The sequence below is a fragment of the Neovison vison genome, chromosome 13 (assembly GCF_020171115.1).
Source record: "Neovison vison isolate M4711 chromosome 13, ASM_NN_V1, whole genome shotgun sequence".
Classification (NCBI taxonomy): domain Eukaryota; kingdom Metazoa; phylum Chordata; class Mammalia; order Carnivora; family Mustelidae; genus Neogale; species Neogale vison.
Genome location: NC_058103.1, coordinates 151,188,177 through 151,208,183, shown reverse-complemented (window position 1 = coordinate 151,208,183; position 20,007 = coordinate 151,188,177). Strand labels below are relative to the sequence as shown.

Genomic DNA, 20,007 nt, shown 5'->3' with positions numbered 1-20,007 from the left:
CATCATGGGGACCGAAGAAAATTTTTTTAATAAAAACTTATTGTGTGAGGGGCACCTCGGTGGTTCAGTGGGTTAAGCCACTGCCTTTGGCTCAGGTCATGATCTGAGGGTCCTGGGATGGAACCCCGCATCTGCCTCAGCATCCCTGCTGAGTGGAGAGCCTGCTTCCCCCTCTCTTCTCTGCCTGACTCTCTGCCTACTTGTGATCTCTCTGTCAAATAAATAAATAAAATCTTTAAAAAAAAACTTATTGTGTGAGGCCACTGGCATTGTAGAACTTATTTCTTAGAATGGCTAATATTATCCTAACTTTCACAGTTCACAGTCAAAAGGAATCTAAAATTTCCACTTAGTTTCCTCAGCGTGTATCTCAAATTTGGCAGGTCATCCTCTTATCCCACACCTCCACACCTGCTCTCACTTTAATTACCCATCTCCCAGCTCTGAGTCAGAATTCTGGTCGTCACCTTGCCTTCCTCCCTCTGCCTCAATCCTGACATTCAGCCAGAGGCCAACTCCTGCAGATTCTTTCCTGCCGATCTTCTACCCAGCTTTCCCACTGCTGCTGCTTTGGCTTATACACTGGTTCTCACCTCTTTCCTTCCCTGCCTCAGTCTCCTAATTGGAGATGGCCTTCACTGTAACTCAGCTCCAGTTCATCCATCCATCCAACCATCCATCCATCCATCCATTGACCCATCCATCCATCCATTGAACCATCCATCTATCCAACTATTGAACCACCCATCCTTCCAACCATCCATTGATCCATCCATTGATCCATCCATTGAACCATCCATCTATCCAACCATCCATCCGTCCAACTTCCATCCATCCAGCTATCCATCTATCCATCCAACCATCCATCCATCCATCCATTGAACCATCCATCTATCCAACCATCCATCCCTCCAACGTCCATCCATCCATTGAACAATCCATCTATCCAACCATTGAACCATCCATCCATCGGTCCATCCATCCACCCATTCATCCCATTTGTATTTATTAAACGCATCACCATGCGCTACACAGCGTAAACACTGTAATAAATGATCTGGGACACTGTGACTGGGAGGGCCAACATTAATGTAGTCCATTAATAAACACATAATTACAGGTGCTCTGAAAGAAAATGACGGGTTTTGATGAGCGCATCATAATGGGGCCTTAAACTGGTCAAGGGGCCAGGGAACCTTTCCTGAGGAGGGTTTAGAGCCAGGGTCTAAAGGATGGAGGTGGTAAACCAGCAAGGGGTTGGAGGGAGGGACTAGGGTCTTCCAGGCAGGGCGAGCAGTGGAGCCGGGAGGAGCAGGGCCCACTTGCAATCCCAGAAGTCTAGTGGTGCACGGGAACCCGTCTTCATCATCGCTGCATTCCCGGGACCTGGCAGAGCATCTGGCCTCTAACAGGTGTTTCATGGTTAGTGCATGAGTCAAGGAATAAATGAGGAAGAGGAAAGCCGGGTGATGGGGCCAGATGGACATGAAGCTAGAATTCACGGCACAGTCTATGACCAAGAAATGCTGCTGTAGCCTCTGGGTTCGCCGCTCCACCGCGCCCCCGCGCCCCCGCTCCCCACCGTGGCCACAGGGACTTACACCCAGCCTGGCGTGTGGCGCACTGTGTGCAGTCAGCTCGTTCTTGTCTTGCTCCTTGAGCCGTTTACCAGTGCAGCCCGGCACCCCGCCCGCCGCCCCCACACGGAGCACAGCATATAAACACTGAGTGGGTGGAAGGCACAGCAGGCAAACACCAAGCATCAGAGCCAGCGGGGCAGGAGAGGGTGGAGCTGGGGGGTGAGGAAAACATTGAGTCAGGGGCCGGCGTTGGCACGGAAGGGCGGAGACCCAGCCGGGCACACACATGCCCCTGGCATTTGAGTCATGTCGGATCCAGGCCAGAGCTGGTGGAGGTGAGCGCGGGGGCCTCAAGGAGGAGCCACAGGGCAGGCCCGGGGCACATGGACGACACCCTGGCTGTCAAAGCTTCAGGCTTACACCTGTCAGGTCACACCACAGCCTGACCCTTCACTGCCTCTTTCCTGCATCATGGCTCTGTGTGAGCGTGTGCATGCGTGTGTGTGCCCGTGTGCGCTGAGTTCCCCCGGGACACCAGCCCCCCTGGCATGGGGAGCTCCCTTCTACTTCCCTCTGCGCCCTGCCGGGGCCCCACCACTGCCTGCGGGAGCCCGGGGCTCCCTGACTGGGGGGGTGCACCCAGTGTGTGGGGGGGTGTGGATGGCCAGCAAGTGTACGAGCCCAGGACCTGGCGGTCAGACCAGCTGGTGGGGAGGCCCCTCGGCAAACAGGACGTTACCGGGAAGCCCCATGGAAGCCAGCGAGCTGCATCTGAGTGCTTCCTGTTTGCTCGCCTGAACCCAGACTCCGTACCGGGTCTGTTCTCCTCTGGTTCTGACTCCGCATCCTTCAGAATGATCAGCTTCTCCGTTGTCTTCTGCCTCCGGCTCCTAGTTTCTGCAACAGGTACGCTGTGTCTCTGGGCGGTGACCCCATAAACACTCACGGAGTGCCTGGCGGGGCTGGATGCAGTCGCCGGACACCGGGTTCCGCAGGAGAATCTGGTGGCAGGACGTGCGTGACCCCGGAGAGGAGAGCAAAGGCCCCAGGGGACTCGGGATCAGACACCCAGAGCAGAATCCCAGATTATTCCAGCCCAGTGTTTTTCTGACTCCACTTCCTCATGTGCAAGAGTGACTAAGGAACCAGACTTGGAGGAATTTGGGTCAGAGATGCTGCTAATTACTACTTGTTTCCCGAACAGCCAGCTGTGCGGTCCTTCGGAGCAGCTGGGAGCAAAGACAGAGCCCGAAGCGTTCAGACTCCAGGGATCCGGCCTGGGGGCTTGGCCGTGGGACCAGCAGTGACTCACGGGGCACATGACCTCGCTCGGTACCCGGCCACTCCTCATGCCCAGCTGCCCCAGGTCCTCAATCCTGGACCTCCTCACTCTTCCCAGAGTGCCCACTGGCTCCAGTGAGCCCAGAACCAGTTCTGCTGTGGGTAACCCGGGATGGCTGGTCGGTCACCTGCGGTCCAAGCCCTCTGCTGTACTGGCCAGGTCCACAGGCACTCATGGGCAGCAGCGGGGCTCGGTCAGGGTGACTGAGGGAGAGGGGTTTACCGAGGCTCGGGAAGATCCTGGGGTCAGCACCTGCCTCTCTAGGATTGGCAGCCTGCCAGCCCCAGCTCCCTGTATCTAGGCCACCACACCTGCTCCTTGCCGACTCAGCCACCCCTGGCCTGCTGAGTCAGGCCTCACGGAGGCAGGAAGTGCAGCCTGTGCCAGGCTTCATGGGGAAGCAGAGCCAGGAGCAGGGAGGGGGCAGCCGTCTGGTCTCCCCACATGGCGGGGTGTGGAGTGAGCCCCGACACAGGCCACACGCCTCCCTTCTCTAGTCTCGTCTGGTGTCATCTGGACACAGGACCCCCGGTCCCTCCCAGGGACCTGCTGGGCACTGGAACCCATGTGCCTGGAACCCATCCCTCTCTGATCGTCCCACCCCGTGGGGCTCTTCGAGCTGCCCAGGCCCCTTGGCCCAGATCTGACAGCAGCAGGCTGCCCTCACGCTGAGGGGACCTTGCCTTGTCCTTGCCAGATGCCCGCGGCCTGGGGCTGGGCATCTACCTCCAGGCAGACATCCAGCGGCCTGCTGTCCGAAGTCGGGTGGCCGAGGACCCTGTTTCACCCGCGTCTTCTCTGGAACACCTGCACACGGACTCTCCTGACTCTGAGTAGCAGCTCCCAGGGGTGCTGGCACCATCTGCACCCAGCTGTCCCTCTAGGGTCACAAGCACCCAGACAAGTGCCAATCTCTCCCCTTCTCCTTCCCAATCAGCACGTGAGCCACCTGCGTGCCCCGTGCCCTGGTGTCCCAGCGAGGGCTGTTTGCAGACTCCCAGCCTCAGAGCTGTAAGGAACCCTCTGGGTCACTGAGCCTGGCCTCCCACCCGGGCTGCACGCCTTCTGCATACACCTGGGCCGTTAGCCTTTGCTGAAATCGGCCCTGATGGGATGTTCACTCTTTCCAGGGTCTGGCTGGGTCAGGCCTGCCTACCTAGGACGTTTGCCCCCATGTTCATCTCCTAGAAGGAAGCGAACCCCTTGTCGTGCTGCACTCCCATGTTGGATGCCGGTGAGCTTAGCTGGCCTCACTAGGGTTGGGGTGACAGCCGTTCCCAACTATACGCAGCAGGGCCCCAACAGCGGGCTCGCTCAAACCAGGCTAACAGGAAGATTTGTTTAGGAAGGGACTGTTTGCCACGCGGTGGGCGGGGCACAGGGGACCTGGAGATGCTGCAGTGATCTGCCTTAAGGAGTGGGGGAGAGCTTGCAGGGCAGGGTGGGAGCCCGGAAAGAGGCGTCAGGTAGAGGTGTGTCTGTCAGGACTGCCCAGGGAAGACACGCTCACACACCCCCCCCACACTCCCAGTGCTGGGGTGGTACTCGGCGGCGGGGCAGGATCCTGGAGGGAGCCCTGTGCTACAGGTGACCCGCCCCATGCAGGGGGCACGGTTACCCGCCCCTGCACTGGAGTCCGCCTGCCGGGGCCCCGGGAAGGTTGGCTCCCATCAGAGTGGCTGTAAGCCGCCCAGCCCACAGACCCAGCTGGAGAGGAACGCAGTACCCCCTCCCCTTAACCTGGAGCATGACCGGAATATCTTCCTCTGGGAGTTCCTGCCAACCAGAGCTTCGAGGGAGTGTAATGTGCCCAGCGCTTAGCTGTGAACCCTTCTGTGGCAGCCTTGGTGGTCCCCTAGGGTGGTCCGCCCACAGGGGCCTGCTGCCGCCTCCCCCTGCCTCCCGTGCCTGGCCTGTCCACTTCCACGCCATCAGGGAGGAGACAGCAGGCCAACGGGCCCGAGAAATAGTTACTTTCCCCGTGGACCAGGCTCATCTGCTTGGGCAGCCAACAGGAGGTGGTCCGCAGAGGTTCAGAAGCTGCTCCGTGCCGATGGACGGCCGTGGGAATGGCGGGAGGGGGCAGCCATGGGGGCGGCCCGGGGACCGGGAGGTGGGGAGCAGCCTCGTCACGCCCCGTCTTCTGCACCCCTGCAGCCAGCGGCGATGCACGCAGAGCAGCAGCTGCTGTCCGGCCCGCCCCTCGGCATAGCAAGGGCAACGTCCAGACCGGAGCGGCCCACCGGTCCGACGACCCCGACCTGAGGCGCGGCCAGGCTCCACGGCCTGGACTTGGCTGTGTGCAGAGCCCTGGACGGGACGGGTCTCCAGCTGCAACCCCTCGCTCTCCAGCCACGCAGCCTCTTCTGCAAAGCTCCGGGTCCCCACCAGCGAAGGCTGTCCCCACGCCCTTGAGAAGGGTTGGCAGACTACAGCCCGCGGGCCAAGTCCAGCTCACCGCGTATTTCATAACTAGTTTCTCTGGAATGCAGCCAGGCCTGTTCACGTACACAGTGGAGCTCAGTGGGGGCGGCGGTATGTTCCCCTCCCTGAGCCCCGGGGAGGGGCTGGGTTGTCACAACCAAGGGCTATTAGTGGCCTCTAGAAGGGGGAGGCCAGGGAGGCTGCTAAGCCTCCTATGGTGCCCAGGACGGTCCCCACAGCCGAGAAGTATCCGGTAAAGTGTCCATAGTGCCCAGGGTGAGACGCCTTTACCAACTGTCTGTGGCTGCTTCTGAGCCACCGGGAGATGGACGGGGACATGTGACAGAGACTGTATGACCCACAGAGTCTAAAATGCTTTCTATCTGGGTTCTGCAGAGAAACAGGGCCAGTAAGGTGTGGGTGTGGGTGTGCGCAAGAGACAAAAGTACTTGTGGACGGGACGGGCTTGTGTGATTATGGAGGCCAGGAGAGCTCAGTCTGCAGGGCGAGCTGGGGATCGGGGAGAGCCGGGGTCGCGAGTCAGGTCCCAAGGCCTCTGCTGCGGAGCTCCTTCCTGCTTGTTGGGGGAGGGGGGATTGGTCTTTGCTCTATGCAGGCCTTCAACTGATTAGATGGGGGCCCACCCACATTGCTGAGGGCAATTTACTTTACTCAAAGCATTTAAAGGTCTCAATCCAAATATTCAAAGCACTATAAATGCCACTGTCATGCAGAAACACCTCCGCAGAGTAATGTTTGACCAAGTATCTGAGCTCCACAGCCAGCCAAGTGGACAGGTCAAACCACCATCCTGGGTTTTTCTAGAAAGTCTGTAGCACCCTGCACTGGAGCAGCCCGGAGTCCCACACTCTCCAGAGCAGGTGTGTTGGCCCGTAAGTAATTTTGCAGAAGTCATCTCCATGCCTCTCAAGGTGGGCACTCATGGGGGGCAAGGCAGAGAACAGGGAGCCACCGTGATGGGAAAGCTGGGGCATCCCTCCGTGAGCCCCGCAGACCTTCCCGGGGGAGAGTCTGCCCTGACCATTCTGACCCCTGCGTGGACACAGCCTCAGTGTAGAACATAATTCCACAGCTGCTGTTGTCCTTTGTCCCCAAAAATGACCTTTTCAGGCAGTGTCAGAGCAGGCACACTGGGGCCCAGACAGCTGAGCTGACTCACTGGCCCGCGAGTCGGAGGCAGGGGGTGGCGTCTCGCACTTCCCAGCCTGGTGTCCTTGGAGTCACAGCGCACTGTACAGTAACCAGCTGCCCAGTCCTTCTGGGTCTGCAGGTTTTCCCGGGAGGCAGGACTTCAGGTGTCAAAGCTGGGAAAGTCCCTGGCCGACGGGGACAACAGGACGACTGTCCTCCTGCTTCATCACCTCAGGGAGTCGACCTGGGTCACCCTAGCACCAAAGAGAATAGGACAGCCGGCCCCAGGGGCCGCAGGGGGGCCTTCCCAAGGGGAGGGACCTATGCTCCGTGCATGTGGCTCAGAGGAGGTGGGGAGGAGTCCTGGGTCCCAGCTGGGGTGGGGGTGGCTGGCCCCTGCTGGCACTTCCTGAGTGCCAAATCCTTCCTGAGGCGAGAATCCTTGCAGGACTGCAAAAGGACCGACTTTGAGCACGGCACACCTCGCTGTGCTACGAAGAACACGGAGGGGCATCCGGGTGGTTCAGTCCGATGGGCGCCGACTCTGGGTTTCAGCTCAGGTCATGATGTCTGGGTCACGCGATCGAGCCCGCGTCGGGCCCCACACTCAGTGGGGAATCAGCTTCCCCTCCCTCAGCCCCTCCCTCCCTTGCTCGCAGGAGCTGTCTCTCTCTTTAAAATAAATGAATACATCTTTAAAGAACTTTGAAATGATTATACTTTCTTCTAGCACCAGAATAACGCTCATTCATAATAGTAAACATGGAAAATTCATTTTTTAAAAGATTTTATTTATTTATTTGAGAGAGAGAGCATGAAAGGGGAGAAGGTCAGAGGGAGAAGCAGACTCCGCGTGGAGCTGGGAGCCCGATGCGGGACTCGATCCCGGGACTCCAGGATCATGACCTGAGCCGAAAGCAGTCGCCCAACCAAATGACCCACCCAGGCGCCCCGAAACATGGAAAATTCAGAAGAGGAAGAAAAATATTTCACATCCAGGTCCCACGAAATTCCAGTTTTCCCCAGATTTTTTTTTTTTGTGTATACAGTTTTCCCTTACTTTCACCAACCAGTGATCATACTCCAGACTTTTATTAGGCTTTTCTTTGTTTAACGTTCTGGTTTTTCAAAAAGTTCTTTTCAGATTTTAAAATATAAAGTCATTGCTGAAAATAGGAAAAATACATTAAAAAAAAAGGCACTAGTAATAATTATCCCTAATCCCTCGACTCAGAGACTACTACTAAATATGCGGTCCACGACATTTCCATCGATTTTCCTAGGCATGTAGATACATATGTACTATGAACACACATAACTTATCTCTGTTTATATACCATTCAGTTTTTAATACAAAATTAATAACTATTCATTATGAAATAAATAAATAAAATCTTTAAAAAAAAAAGAAAAAAAAAAACTTGAACATTGCAAAGTAAGCTTTCTCATACCCCTCAGAGGCGATAAACACTATGTTATCGTTTGGTATCTATCTTTTCAGGCATTTATTAGATGCAAACGGGTATGTGTCTGTATTTTTAACACAGATGTGACATTAAGAGACTGCTGTTCTGAGACGCGCCTTTTTCATTGAGTGTATTCCTGACACGTGTTCAGAGTCCCAGAACTTTCTCTTCTGTCTTCTTCACGGAGCTTTGTAGGGGGCCTGCAGACTCTGTAACCTGCCGTAACCTGGGGAGCGGCCCCAGCTCTGGAAAATCAAACTGGCATTTCTTTGTTGTCATCGTTCCTGAACTTTTTGAAGAAGATTTATTTATTCAAGAGAGAGAGCACGAGCCAGCATGGGGAAGGGCAGAGGGAGAGGAAGACGCAGACGACCCCGTGTGTGGAGCTGGACGCGGGGCTGGATCTCAGGACCCTGAGGGATGACCTGAGCCGACAGCACCAGTCGGTGGCCCAACCGACTGAGCCACCAGCCGCCCTGTCATTCCTGATTTTAACTTACCTTTCTAACTACGCAGGCAGTTAGGTGAGTACATTCACGCTGCAAAGTGTTGGACATACAATGAAGAGAAAAGAGCACCGTCTCAGAATCTGCTTTCCCAGCTCCCCCAGCCGGTGGTGGCACCCCCGTCCCGCTCTTCCCTACCCCCCGACCCACACGCACATGGGCACCGAACTGCAGCCGCGCTGGGCCTCGCCTCCCGCCACCTGCTTTCACCGCGCGCGCGCACGTCAGCGGGGCCTCTGCCGGCCCGGCCAGTGCCTTTACCCTCCCGCGGGTTTTTAGGAAGGCGCTCCCGCCTCAAATACGGTATCGGTGCTAATGCGTTCTGCCCGGCTCCATCCACTCCGCCAGGGCGCATTCTGGTGCATGGCAGGAAGCAGCCACACTGTCCCCCCATGCACCCCAAACTCCCCAGAGGACCCGGGGCTTGCCAACCCCAGAACGGCAGTCTGGTTTAGCTTCACGGTTGGGCAGGAACTGGGGCAGTAGGTGAGCAAAAAGAGGAGGCTCCCAGGGTATACGTGAGCCCAGCTTTAAGTACACACACACACGTACACACACGTGTGCACCACGGAGTGTTTGCACGGCCGTGTGCGACAGCACTCGTTCAGTGCATCTTCTGTAAAGACCCGGCTCACTTATTGGATAGAGGGCACTGGCGGGGGCGCAGCAGAGGCAGAAAGAGAAGCAGATTCCCACTGAGCAGGGACCCGATGCAGGGCTCGATCCCAGGACTCTTGAGATCATGACCCAAACGGAAGGTAGATGCTTAACCCACTCACCCACCCACACGCCCCTCACTTTTTTTTTTTTTTAAAGGATTTTCTTTTAGAAAGAGAGAGAGAACACCAGTGCAAGCAGGGAGAAGAGCAGAGGGAGAGGGACAAGGCTCCATGCAGAGCACAGAGCTTGATGTGGGGCTCGGTCTCATGACTTAATCAGAGATCATGACTTGAGCTGAAACCAAGACGCAGAGGCCCAGCCCACTGAGCCTCCCGGGTGCCCGTGCCACTGCTCACTTACAGGACAACCCACAAGCTCTCATTTTTCAGGCTGTGTCTAAAATGTCAATGAAGCACCTTCAGCTGTGGCTCCCTTGTGCAGTGCACAACCTGAACCCCAGTGTGCTACAACCCTGGAGACGGACCTGATTGGACTCAGCAGCCATGCAGCAATCCACAGAATGGCTAGATCCTAATTTAGTTAGGTTTTTCCTATTGATGGCTATTTAGGTGGCTTTCTACCTATTTCTCTGTATCTGTTTATCATCTGCCTATCTGCGTAACTGGGTGGCTGCCCGTCTGTCATGGTTACAAGCAATGGTCTCGGAAACTTCTTTAGTCAGACATTTTTCTGTATTTCTATGATCTCGACTACTAAATACAGTTACTGGGGCAGAAGTACATCGATTTTAAATCTGAAACTACTGCAGGGGCATGTGGATGCCTCCGCCGGGGTGAGCGTCCAACTTTTGGTTTCGGCTCAAGGCCGCGGAATCCAGCCCCGGGTGGGGCTCAGCAGGAGTCTGCTTAAGATTCTCTCCCTCAGCGCCTAGGGCTCTCTCTGAAATAAAATCTTACAAAACAAAAAGAAAAAGCGACTGCGACCTGGTACTTTTGAGCCCCAAACTGAGTGACTGCGAGTCCCTGATTCACTGTGTCCTTTCCGGTATTGAGGTCATTTAATCATTACTAAAGCAATTTTCTCATTTTGGAGGCAAGACATGGTGTCTTCCTTATTGTTTTGCTTAGGGCTCCTGGGGCACTGGCAGGGCAGGGCGTGTTCACTGCTCCGCTTGCCAGGTACGCCGGGCTGGTTCGTTGTCCTTCCTGGCTGGCCTGTTGCACATGGCCATGGGATCTCGGCCACGCCGGGGGAGGCAGCACGCAGAACTACTGTTGGCCGAGCGGTTATCTTTGTGCCACACACTGTGCTAAAGCACTCCGCTTACATTGATTTTCATGTAATCAAGTTAATGAAGAAAACAGGATGATCTCCACTTTACTTGTTTTTTAAGATTTTATGTATCTGTTTGCCAGACAGAGAGGAAGAGCACAGGCAGGGGGGAGTAGCAGAGGGAGAGGGAGAAGCAGGCTCCCCACGGAGCAGGGAGCCTGACGAGGGACTCGATCCCAGGACCCCGAGATCATGATGCTTCACCGACAGAGCCCCCCGCGCCCCCGATCTCCACTTTCAAGAGAAGGAATGGAAGCTTGGAGAACCTGCACAGCTCGTCCCAGGCGGCACGTCCGGTTGAGTCAAGAGGCGTCAGTTGAGCCCGGCGCGCCCCCCTCCCCGTTTCTAACCACGGGGCTGCTGGGTCCCATGTGCCAAGGGTCTCTGGTAACGGTGCCAGTCTGAGATTCACTGGCTGGTTCGCTGATCTGACGAACACTTATCGAGGGCGAGCACGCATCCGTGCGGTACCCGGGGCCTGGGGGCTTGCCAGGTGTTCCCGATACGCGGACACCGCGGTGCTAAGTGAGGGTTGTGCTTCAGGCTGATAAGAGCAGGAGGGGAAGCTGTTTCCAGACCTGGGGCGAGGAGCCGAAAGCGAGAGGCCACAGTGACGGAGCCGGGCCTTTGACAGAGGAGATCGCTCCCCTCTGTGACCCAGAAGAAGGACCCCTGCCCCAGGTTTCTTCTCCCTCGACCTCCTTCCCATTTCCCACGAACAAACAAAACTGGAGGCCGGAAGACGAGGATGCCCGCGGCAGCCACCCGTGCGGGGCAGCCATCCGTGCGGGGCAGCCTCTCGGGGCGCAACGCTGGGAAAACAGGGTCCACCCAGCACCCACCTCCTGGCAATGGGTGGGCATCCAGCGTCCTGCTCATTAAGTGGCAGACAGTGAGGTCTCTTGGCCCCGGGCCCAGCCAAAGCCTGTCCCTGCCGCACAGGAGCCCTTCGCAGACAGGTTCTGATGGGTGTCTCAGGGGCTCGGGAGGTTTGGTTTTTCAATAAAAATTTCATTTTAGATTTATAGAGAAGGCAGGAGACAGTACGGAGAGGTCCTACATGCCACACACCCACTCCCTACCCCCAGCCCGGTGACATCTTACGGTCCACGTGTCCCAATCAGTGAACCAGACACAGACACACACGTTACCCCTATGGGCGGCTCGTGCCTGGTTCAGTCTTCCTCAGCTCATGCCCTCCATCTGTTCTCCAAGCCCATCCCAGGTACCACGTCGCGTTTGGCTATCACGTGCCTCTCTGCACAGCTCCTCAGCCCGAGATGGGCTTAAAGTAAATTCTGAGGGGCGCCTGGGAGGCTCCGTCAGTGAAGCCTCTGCCTTCAGCTCAGGTCACGATCCCAGGGCCTGGGATCGCATCCTGTGTCGGGCTCCCCGTTCAGCAGGGAGCCTGCTTCTCCCTCTCCTCCTTGCTAGTGCTCTCTCTCTCTCTCACTCTCCCTTAAAGAAATACATAAAACCTTAAAAAAAAAAAAGTACTAAACTTCTGAAAATACAAATGAAAGGAGCCTCGTGGAAGAGAGACAAAGCCAGTACGGAAATCAGTGTGGGACCTGCATGGGAAAAGCTCGGAGGTGAGTTCACGGTCCTCAAAGCTTCAGTATCAGACAGATGACAAGAAGACAGATATCCACAGGATGGTTTCAGGAGAAGGGGGGAGATGTCCTCATGAGACTATTAGGAAAACAGTAATTAAGGAAAAGTGTTAAATCAATTGGAAGCTATAAAAAAAAAGTAGAAATGATAAATACAAGAACGTATGTTTTAAAAATGAGAATAAAAACAGATGACCCTTTGAACTTGAGTTAGGAGCCTAGCCTAGCAATGACCAGTAGAATGAAGGAAAGCGATACAGGGGTGGGTTTAGGAGAGTGCTAGGTGCCGAGAGTGGCCATCTTTGCCATCACGGGTGTTGTTAGGACCTCCTGCCTGGACGAGGCCAGTGGGGTGTCCCCCGAGGCTTCACGGGAGCAGCACTTCCCATCCTGAAGCGGTAACCACCTTGCAGCTCCAAAGGCTACCTTTGTCACAGGCAGACTCACATTAGCCAAGGAACCAAGACGGATGTATAAATCCAGGAACCAATTTATGAATTAAAACTGAGCACTATAACCGAGGCGGGGAAAACAGCCCAGTTGTATTAAGTCATAACAAAGAAAGTCGGGTAAGTTGAGCGCTGAATAATCAGGATGGCCTCATAAAGAACATAGTAAATGGATAAACACTGCGTCCTCTGATAAGCAGGGCCTTGCCAGCCAGGGCAGCAGGGAGGACGTGCAGCGGCTGGCCCTGGGCGGTGTGAGTGTGGGCACGGCCAGTGGTTCTGACTGACTCGTCCTTGTCTCTGCCCCTGAGGGGCCCAACCCTCCCCGACTTGAGAGTGATACATGCTTGTCTCAAGACGTCAACGTGCTAGAGAAGGCTCTACACACTGATCACAGAAGGCCACTAGCCATCTGTGTCCTTCTGACCGTGGAGTTCCTGGACACACGTCCGTGGGCCACAGACAGGGTGGAGAAGGTACGGGAATTTTCTCCCCTGGACGGAAAACCTGACACCTGACATATGGTCAGCGCAGTTTTCTGAGGAGAGAGTCTGCAGCCCCCACCAGGCCCACAAAGCAGCATCCGCGACCGCAGGCTGTCCGCGACCGCAGGCTGCCCACAGCCCCGCCGGGGCCTCAGGACTGCGGTTTGTGATCTGAGTCTTGGCAGGCGATGTCGCGTCCTAGTGTGGGGAGGTAGTGGGACTTGAGGGGCAGGTGGACACCCACATGCTCGCAGATCCCGATGCAACAGACCATTTTCAATAAGCAAAACTGACCAAAACCAATGAAACAGGGAGCAAAACACTGGAGCGGACCCATGAGTCACGCAGAGACCGAGAAAGCTACGCAGAATCCTGCGGGACAGCCCAGCTCCCACTGGGAAACGTGTTTAGGATTTAGGAGATCGTGAGTGTCATGGAGAGGACCGGGAGCCTCAAGCAGGTGCGCCTTCAGGACTGCCCAGGGGCGCAGGGCGTTCCTGTACCTGATCATCCCACAGCAGGTGGACCCTGGCCCCGGGGAGGAGAGGAGGGTGCTTCCGTCCCCTACCCCGGGCTGCTGCTGATGGAGGGTATCTGAATGGCATCCCTTCCTGTTTGCACAGGGGGAGAGAGGAGAGCACGGTGGGTAAGACCGGACCGCCGTGGAAGCCGGGAGGCCAACAGCCAGACGCCTGGCAGGTCCTCTGCTAGTCCGCTGCACGTTCTGCTTTTCCCCATTTTCTCTCTCTAGGGTAAGTATCCCTCACTCTAGGGTAAGCATCCTTTGGGGGGAGAAAGTCTCCCGGAGCTAGTGCAGAAGGGAGCATATAGGAGAAGAACATTTACCCTGGGTAGGACAGGAGTTCAGAACCATTGAATGGAAACAAATTTGATACCATGGATGGATTGGGCTAAATCACACAGATAAAGATGAAAATAGAAAGTGTAAGGAAAAAAATCAGCACAAGTATCAATCTGCTACTTTGTGACTACAGACCAAATACGAAAATGATCTGCGCAATGGTCTTCACAGACGGGGAAAATTCACACAGTTCAACAGCCATTTCTAAGACACAAAACTACTTCCTTAGCATCATTTTTTAAAAATGGTGTTTGTTCCAAAGAAATCGGCATTTGTCGGAAATTAGTTCGTAGTATCATCTATTGTCAATATTAATTAATTTGGTGTGGACAATTCTGGTTGCAAGCAGTAAGACATAAAACAAAAAGTACATAGTTTTTTTTTTTTTTCCAAAGATTTTATTTATTTATTTAACAGACAGAGATCACAAGTAGGCAGGGCAGGGGTGGGGGCGCGGGAGCGGGATGCAGGCTCCCTGCTGAGCAGAGAGTCCTATGCAGGGCTGGATCCCAGGACCCTGAGATCATGACCTGAGCCAAAGGCAGAGGCTTTAACCCACTGAGCCACCCAGGTGCCCCAAAAAGTATATAGATTTTAAAGTAACAGGGAAAACACTATTTTGATAAAAAACAAAGCAATCAACTGAAAAATTTTTAAAGACTAAGAAGATCAGTTAAATGGTCAGGTATAAAACAGATACACAGAATTAAGTAGTGATTAATATTATCAATGACCAGTTTGAAAATATAAGAAAAATGAAATTTTATCTACAGTATCAACAAAACATAATATACCTAAATGAATTATTAGTGAGAAATACTATGGGATTATGTGTATTCCTCTTTAATATTTCACTCGGTTACATAAAACTAAGGACAAAATATGTTGAGTGCCTTATTTAAGCTAAATAAACGAAAAAGGAAAACCCCTGAGAGCTCTTGATGGGACATCCAAATTCTGTGAAGACACACATTTCTCTCCCTGCTCCCCCAAATTGTTTTAGGTATGTGGAATCCCCCTTAAAATCCTGGCAGGATATATCTAGGAAACTGACAAAATGATTCCAAAGTTAACCTGGAACATGAACAGATCAGAATTCCCAGCAAGTCCAGAAAAAAAAGAAAGAGCAATGGTAGCTGGAGGGACAGATTCTACTGGACACCAAAACTTCCCCTGAGGTCATGGGGGTCACACACCATGGGTCTTCCTTAAAACCAGACGTGTGGCTGAGGCAGAGGAAGAGGGGAAGTGGAAAAGCCCAGATATAAAATCTGCTGTGTACAGAACGTCACTGCTTGATAAAGGAGGCCTCAAGCGAAACCAGGCGGGAGGGGAGGTTGAAACATTCGTCAGGGTTCTTGGTTGGTGGTTTGGGAAAGCATCGATTTACAACCCTCATCTCATCCCAATATGGAAAACAACAACAAAAACAAAGTTCAGAACAACAAGTCTCCGGTCTGATCAGAGAGGAGGCAAACACAGATTGGTTAAGCTTCAGTCTCACACGGTAAGTTCTACTGCAAAAGGAGGGTAAGGCGTGTGCTGACATATAAAAGAGGCATCCTAACTTTGCCCCTTTGGGGGGATACATTTCAGAGATATTTCTAAGGCAGAATCGGTTAAATTTGTGACTAATTGGATGTTGGGGAGGGCGGGACTTAAGAAAAGGGTAAGGCAAACTTAAAAACTTCTTCTAGGCTTCAAGCAAGTGAAGAGATAACCAGAAGTCAGAGAAAGCATTTGCCAGTTCTGTCTCCGATAGACTCTTGCTCAGAATACAGAAAGAGTTCTTACAGCCCCAAATTACAAAGACAAATAACCCAATTTAAAAATGAGCAGAGGCTCTCCACAGACATTTTTCCAAAGAAGATTCACAAAGGGCCAATAAGCACAACAAAAGATGTGCTTCAGGGAAATGCAAATTCCAGCCAGAAGCTTCCTCTTCCTTCTGGCCAGGGCGGCTCTCATCAGAGGACAGCCCTTCACAGGGGTCGCCAGGGGCTGGAGGGATGGGAACCCTCCCTCCCTCCCTCCCTGATGGGGGACTGTAAAACAGCGCACCCCTTTGGGAAAACAGTCGGGCAGTTCCCAGGACAGCTAGAAGCCCCACAGGGCCCGGCGGTTCCAGTCCTGGCACCCACCCAAGAGAAGTGAAAGGTGCGCACCCACAAACTCTTGTGGACACAGCGGGCCTGCCTCCAGCCCCCGCCCAACGGATCTCAGTCTGGAAAGCTCTTGTCCCAGCTCCTCAGACTGAGTAGACCCTTGCCTCTCACGACTGTTCAGACCTTACCTTCCCAGCCATGCCGATACCCATCACTGTGGTTAACACGGCAACCTGACCCTGATGAAGTTCTCGAACCTAGATGAGGTTCGGTAGGGTGAGGTTCGGAGCCGACGGCTAAAGAAAGAATTCTTAAGACGTCTCTGATGCAAAAAGGTGGTTTATTAGAGCACGGGGACAGGACCCGTGGGCAGGCAGAGATGTGGCCGCCCCGAGTTGTTAGGGTAGGCGTGTTATATACCTTGCGGTTGGGGGGAGGTGGTGAAGGGATGGGAGATTTCGACAGAGCTCTCACGTGCTAAGGTGGGCCTACAAGGTGCCGGGGGGAGTCCTTGCCCTTATGGCTTGATCAATGTCATTTTTTAGGTCAGGCATTAACATCAAGATAGTTGGGAGATTCTTAGTGGGGTATTATGACCCTGCTGTCATTCACATTCCCTTCTACCTCAGTCTCCTCCAGTTTATGGTGGGGAGGGGGACATTAGGGCTTCAGGACATGAGAGTTATCTGCCTCTGGAAATTTGTGCTATTGATAAGGTAACCTCCCTGTTTAGATCTCTAGAATACCTGTAGAGCAAGGGAGATTCCTGTTCTGCAGGATCGCGATCCCTGCAAGTTAACTATTTATCGTTTTATGGCAGTCAGGGGTGCCTGAGGAATGCTACACATATGGAGGGGAGCGGGTGAAGAGGGGGTGCAAGGTGCCAGCTTCTGCTCTGTCCTCAGCCAGCCTCCTGCTCCCTCATCAACCCTGTCCTCCACCCGGCCTACGTTTTCTTGTCTACACCTCTCACCGTCTAACCCACAACCCAAACGCTGATTCCATGTTTTGCCCATGAGCATGAGACGTCGATGAGGGCAGGCCTCTTTGTTTTCCTCACCGACGTTTCCTGCATTAGTAGAAAACGGAGACCCAGGGAGAACGTGGGTACGGCTCACTGTCCCTGAGCCAGAAACGGGTCTCAGTAGGGAGGCTAGCCGGGGCCCAAGTCCTAAAATCCTTCCACACAGTTCTACTAGCCAGTGAGAAGGGGGCAGTGCATAGTTGAGAGGACCTCAGGCTGCGAAATTATTCCTGGTACCAGCGGAGCCCACCGCGACGTCACAATCCACCGTTTCCTCCCCTTCCCAATGGCTTCCCATTCCCCGCCAAGTCCAGTACTCAATGTGGCTTTCAGGACTCGGAATACTTGGTCCCGAAGCGTTCTGTCGTCTCCGGTATGACCTGGTCTCCGCGATCAGAGGGGAGACCCTTGGGCACAAAGCCCCTTCTCTTGGGTTAACCGGCCACCTGCGGGTCTGTGTTTAAAGTCAGATCCGAGGGACTGTTCACGACACGCTTGCAGCGCCTCTGCCTCCTTCAGCTCCGCTCAGGACCGTCCCGGCCTCTAGCGACGCTCCGCTCCACGCCAGACACGGGTCACCCCGCCGCACCTCGGACTTCAAACCCCGGACCGCGCCTGCCCCGCCGGACGCCGGGACACGGCCGCTCTCGGCCCCCAGCACGGCCAGGCCACGCTCTGTGCGGCCAACCCCAAGGCCGCTCCTCCTCGGAGACCCCCGCCGCGGCCGGTACGTTCGCCGCTGCTCGCCCCGAGGTCGGTCTGCCGAGACCCGCTCTGCGCGCTGCCGGCCCCACCGAACCCCTCCCCAAAGCAGCCCCAGCGCGGGCAGGGCCGGAGAGGCGCCCTCCAAGCACCGAAGAGCGGCCGAGGTACGACGGTCCCGATTCGGTCTCCGAGCGTCGCTGACCGCGAACAACTCACCGCGAACGGAACGTCAGATGTAAATCGGGCCGGACCCGGCCGGCTCCTCCGGGTGCCACCTCGGCCTCCCGCGGGGTCCGGTCTCCGGAGGGCGCGGGGCACCGTGCGCGTGCGCTCCCCTCCGCACGGCACCGGGAGACGCGGCGCCCCTGGAGCTCGGAGCCGGGGACACGGGGTCGCTCGTGCGGCCGGCTCGCAGCTCCCCGGGGCAAGGCCGGCCCGGGCGCAACGCACGCTTTCCGGCGCGGCAGTCCGGGGCCGGAGCGCGCCGGGCCCCGCGAGGAGGCACAGGGACCCTCACCCACGGCCACCCCACGCGACGCCCGCAGGCTCCTGCGCGCCTGCGCCCCGCCAAACCCCGCAGCGAGGGTCGGGAAGCGGCTCCCAGCGCTCCGCCCCTCCCCGCCCCCCGCACGGGCGCCGGCCAATCGCCGCGCGCCGCGCGCCCCGGCCCCGCCCCCGGCCCGGGCCCCGCCCTGCGACCCCGCCCCCAGCCCGCGCGCCGCCCCGCGGCCCCGCCCGGCCGGTAATAATTAGGCGGCGGGCGGGGCGCCGCGTCAGCGCCGGGCGCCGGCCAATCGCAGAGCTCGGGCCCGCGGCCGCGTCACAGGCCGAAGCCCCAAACAGAAAAGTTTAATAAACAGCGGACGGAGGCCGGCGGCGGCGGCGGCGGGGCCGGAGCGAGCAGGGGTTCGGCGGCCTCACCTGTCCCCACTCTCCGGCGGCGACCGGCGGCGGCGGGCAGCGCGGCGGGCGGGGAGGGCCGCCGCCAGGTGAGCAGCGCGGCGGGAGCCGGGGGCCGGGGGCGCGGGGGCCGGAGCCGCTCCCTTCCCCCACCGGCTGAGGCGCGGCTGAGGCGCGGCCGCGGCGCTCCCCCGCGGGCGGACGGAAGCCGGGACGGCGGGCGGGGGGCAGGGCGCGCCGGGGGCTGCGCTCGCGGACCCCCGCCCCTGCTCCGAGCCGTTGGCAGGCGGGGGGTGGCGTGGCGGGAGCCTCCCCCTGCTGCGCCCGCGGCCCCGGTGGGGCGGTCCGTCCTGTCACGGCGCGTTCCGGCGGCGCGGGTGTGGGGGGCGGGGGTCCCGAGCGCCCCCACCCCGTCCCCGGCAGCCGCCCTTCCTGCGCTGCGGGCGGCTGCGGTGCCGGGCGGGGTCTCCCTGGGACCCGGTGCGCGCTGGAAGTTGGGGGCCGTGGGCGGCCGCCCTGTGAGCGGCGCTGGGGCCCGGCGCGAGGGCTCGGCGGGGTTCGGCTTCCCGACAGAGCCGCGGCGGCCTGCGAGGTTGGCCCGGGGTCCGTTGCCCGCCGGCGACGCACGGGCCCGCGCTCTTTTCCTGCAGAGGTGCCCTTCGCGTTTCTGCAACAGGTCGCCTCTACACCTGCTCCGCGCGCGTCTCGCAGCGCCCGCGGGCGGGGGGCCGGGGGGCAGGGGGCGTCCCGGGGGCGGGTCCTCCCCGAACGCGCAGGGAGCGGACGCGCGTCGGAGACCCGGCGGCGAGCAGAGCCGCGACGGCGGCCCCCCCGCGACGGCGGCACCAGCCCGCAGCCGGCATCCGCTCGCCGGGGCCTCCTCGCCCGGCACCTCGGTGCGTCCGGTGCCCCGTGTTTATCACGGCCCGCGTGGGCGGGAGGACACGGGTTCGCCCGCACGTGCGTGCGCTCGGACCGCGGGCGACGAGTGCTGTCCGCTCGGGCCGGGCCGGGGGCTTCGCGGCGGCCCCCCGCCCCGCGACTGATGCTCTGGGCGCCCACGGCTCTCGCCGGCGGGGCCGGGTGCGCGGAGCCGAACGCGCCAGGCCAGGTGTGGGGCGTCCTGGGGGTGCGGGCGCCGCCCAACCCGGATTCCCGTCCGCGTGTGCGTAGCGCGACTCTCTCCTCGGAGGTCACCGCGGGAGCAGCCGGGCGCCCCTCTCCGTCCACTTCAGCGCCGACCGAAGTGGGAGCGCAGAAGGCTCTGGCGTGTGCAGGGCACGTCGCGTCGAGCGCGGCCGTCTGTCGGGTGGGCGGGTTCCGTCCCGCTTCTCGTCTTCCTTAGCGCCGGTCGGAGAACGCGCCCTCGCTCTGTCCTGACAGCTGTGCACACTTCGGTTCGCGGACGGCCCGTCGCTGGGCAGAGCCTTCAGGGACGAGC

The 20,007-nt window shown here is 57.3% G+C and overlaps 2 protein-coding genes across 2 annotated transcripts in view; one reads left to right on the top strand and one right to left on the bottom strand.

Moving 5' to 3' along the window:
- Positions 1-18,135, bottom strand: part of BCL2A1 (BCL2 related protein A1) — a 48,861-nt gene extending 30,726 nt beyond the window's left edge. The window contains exon 1 of the mRNA XM_044231877.1: positions 17,883-18,135. The gene's annotated coding sequence lies outside the window, so the exon portion shown is untranslated. The remainder of the gene's footprint in view (positions 1-17,882) is intronic.
- On the top strand, positions 11,172-19,612 carry LOC122894696 (basic proline-rich protein-like). The gene is made up of 4 exons (XM_044232433.1): positions 11,172-11,315; positions 12,797-12,961; positions 17,530-18,408; positions 18,467-19,612. Exons 1-4 carry the CDS (start codon positions 11,172-11,174, stop codon positions 19,610-19,612), a joined length of 2,334 nt encoding a protein of 777 aa, XP_044088368.1.
- Positions 19,613-20,007: the final 395 nt, after the last annotated feature.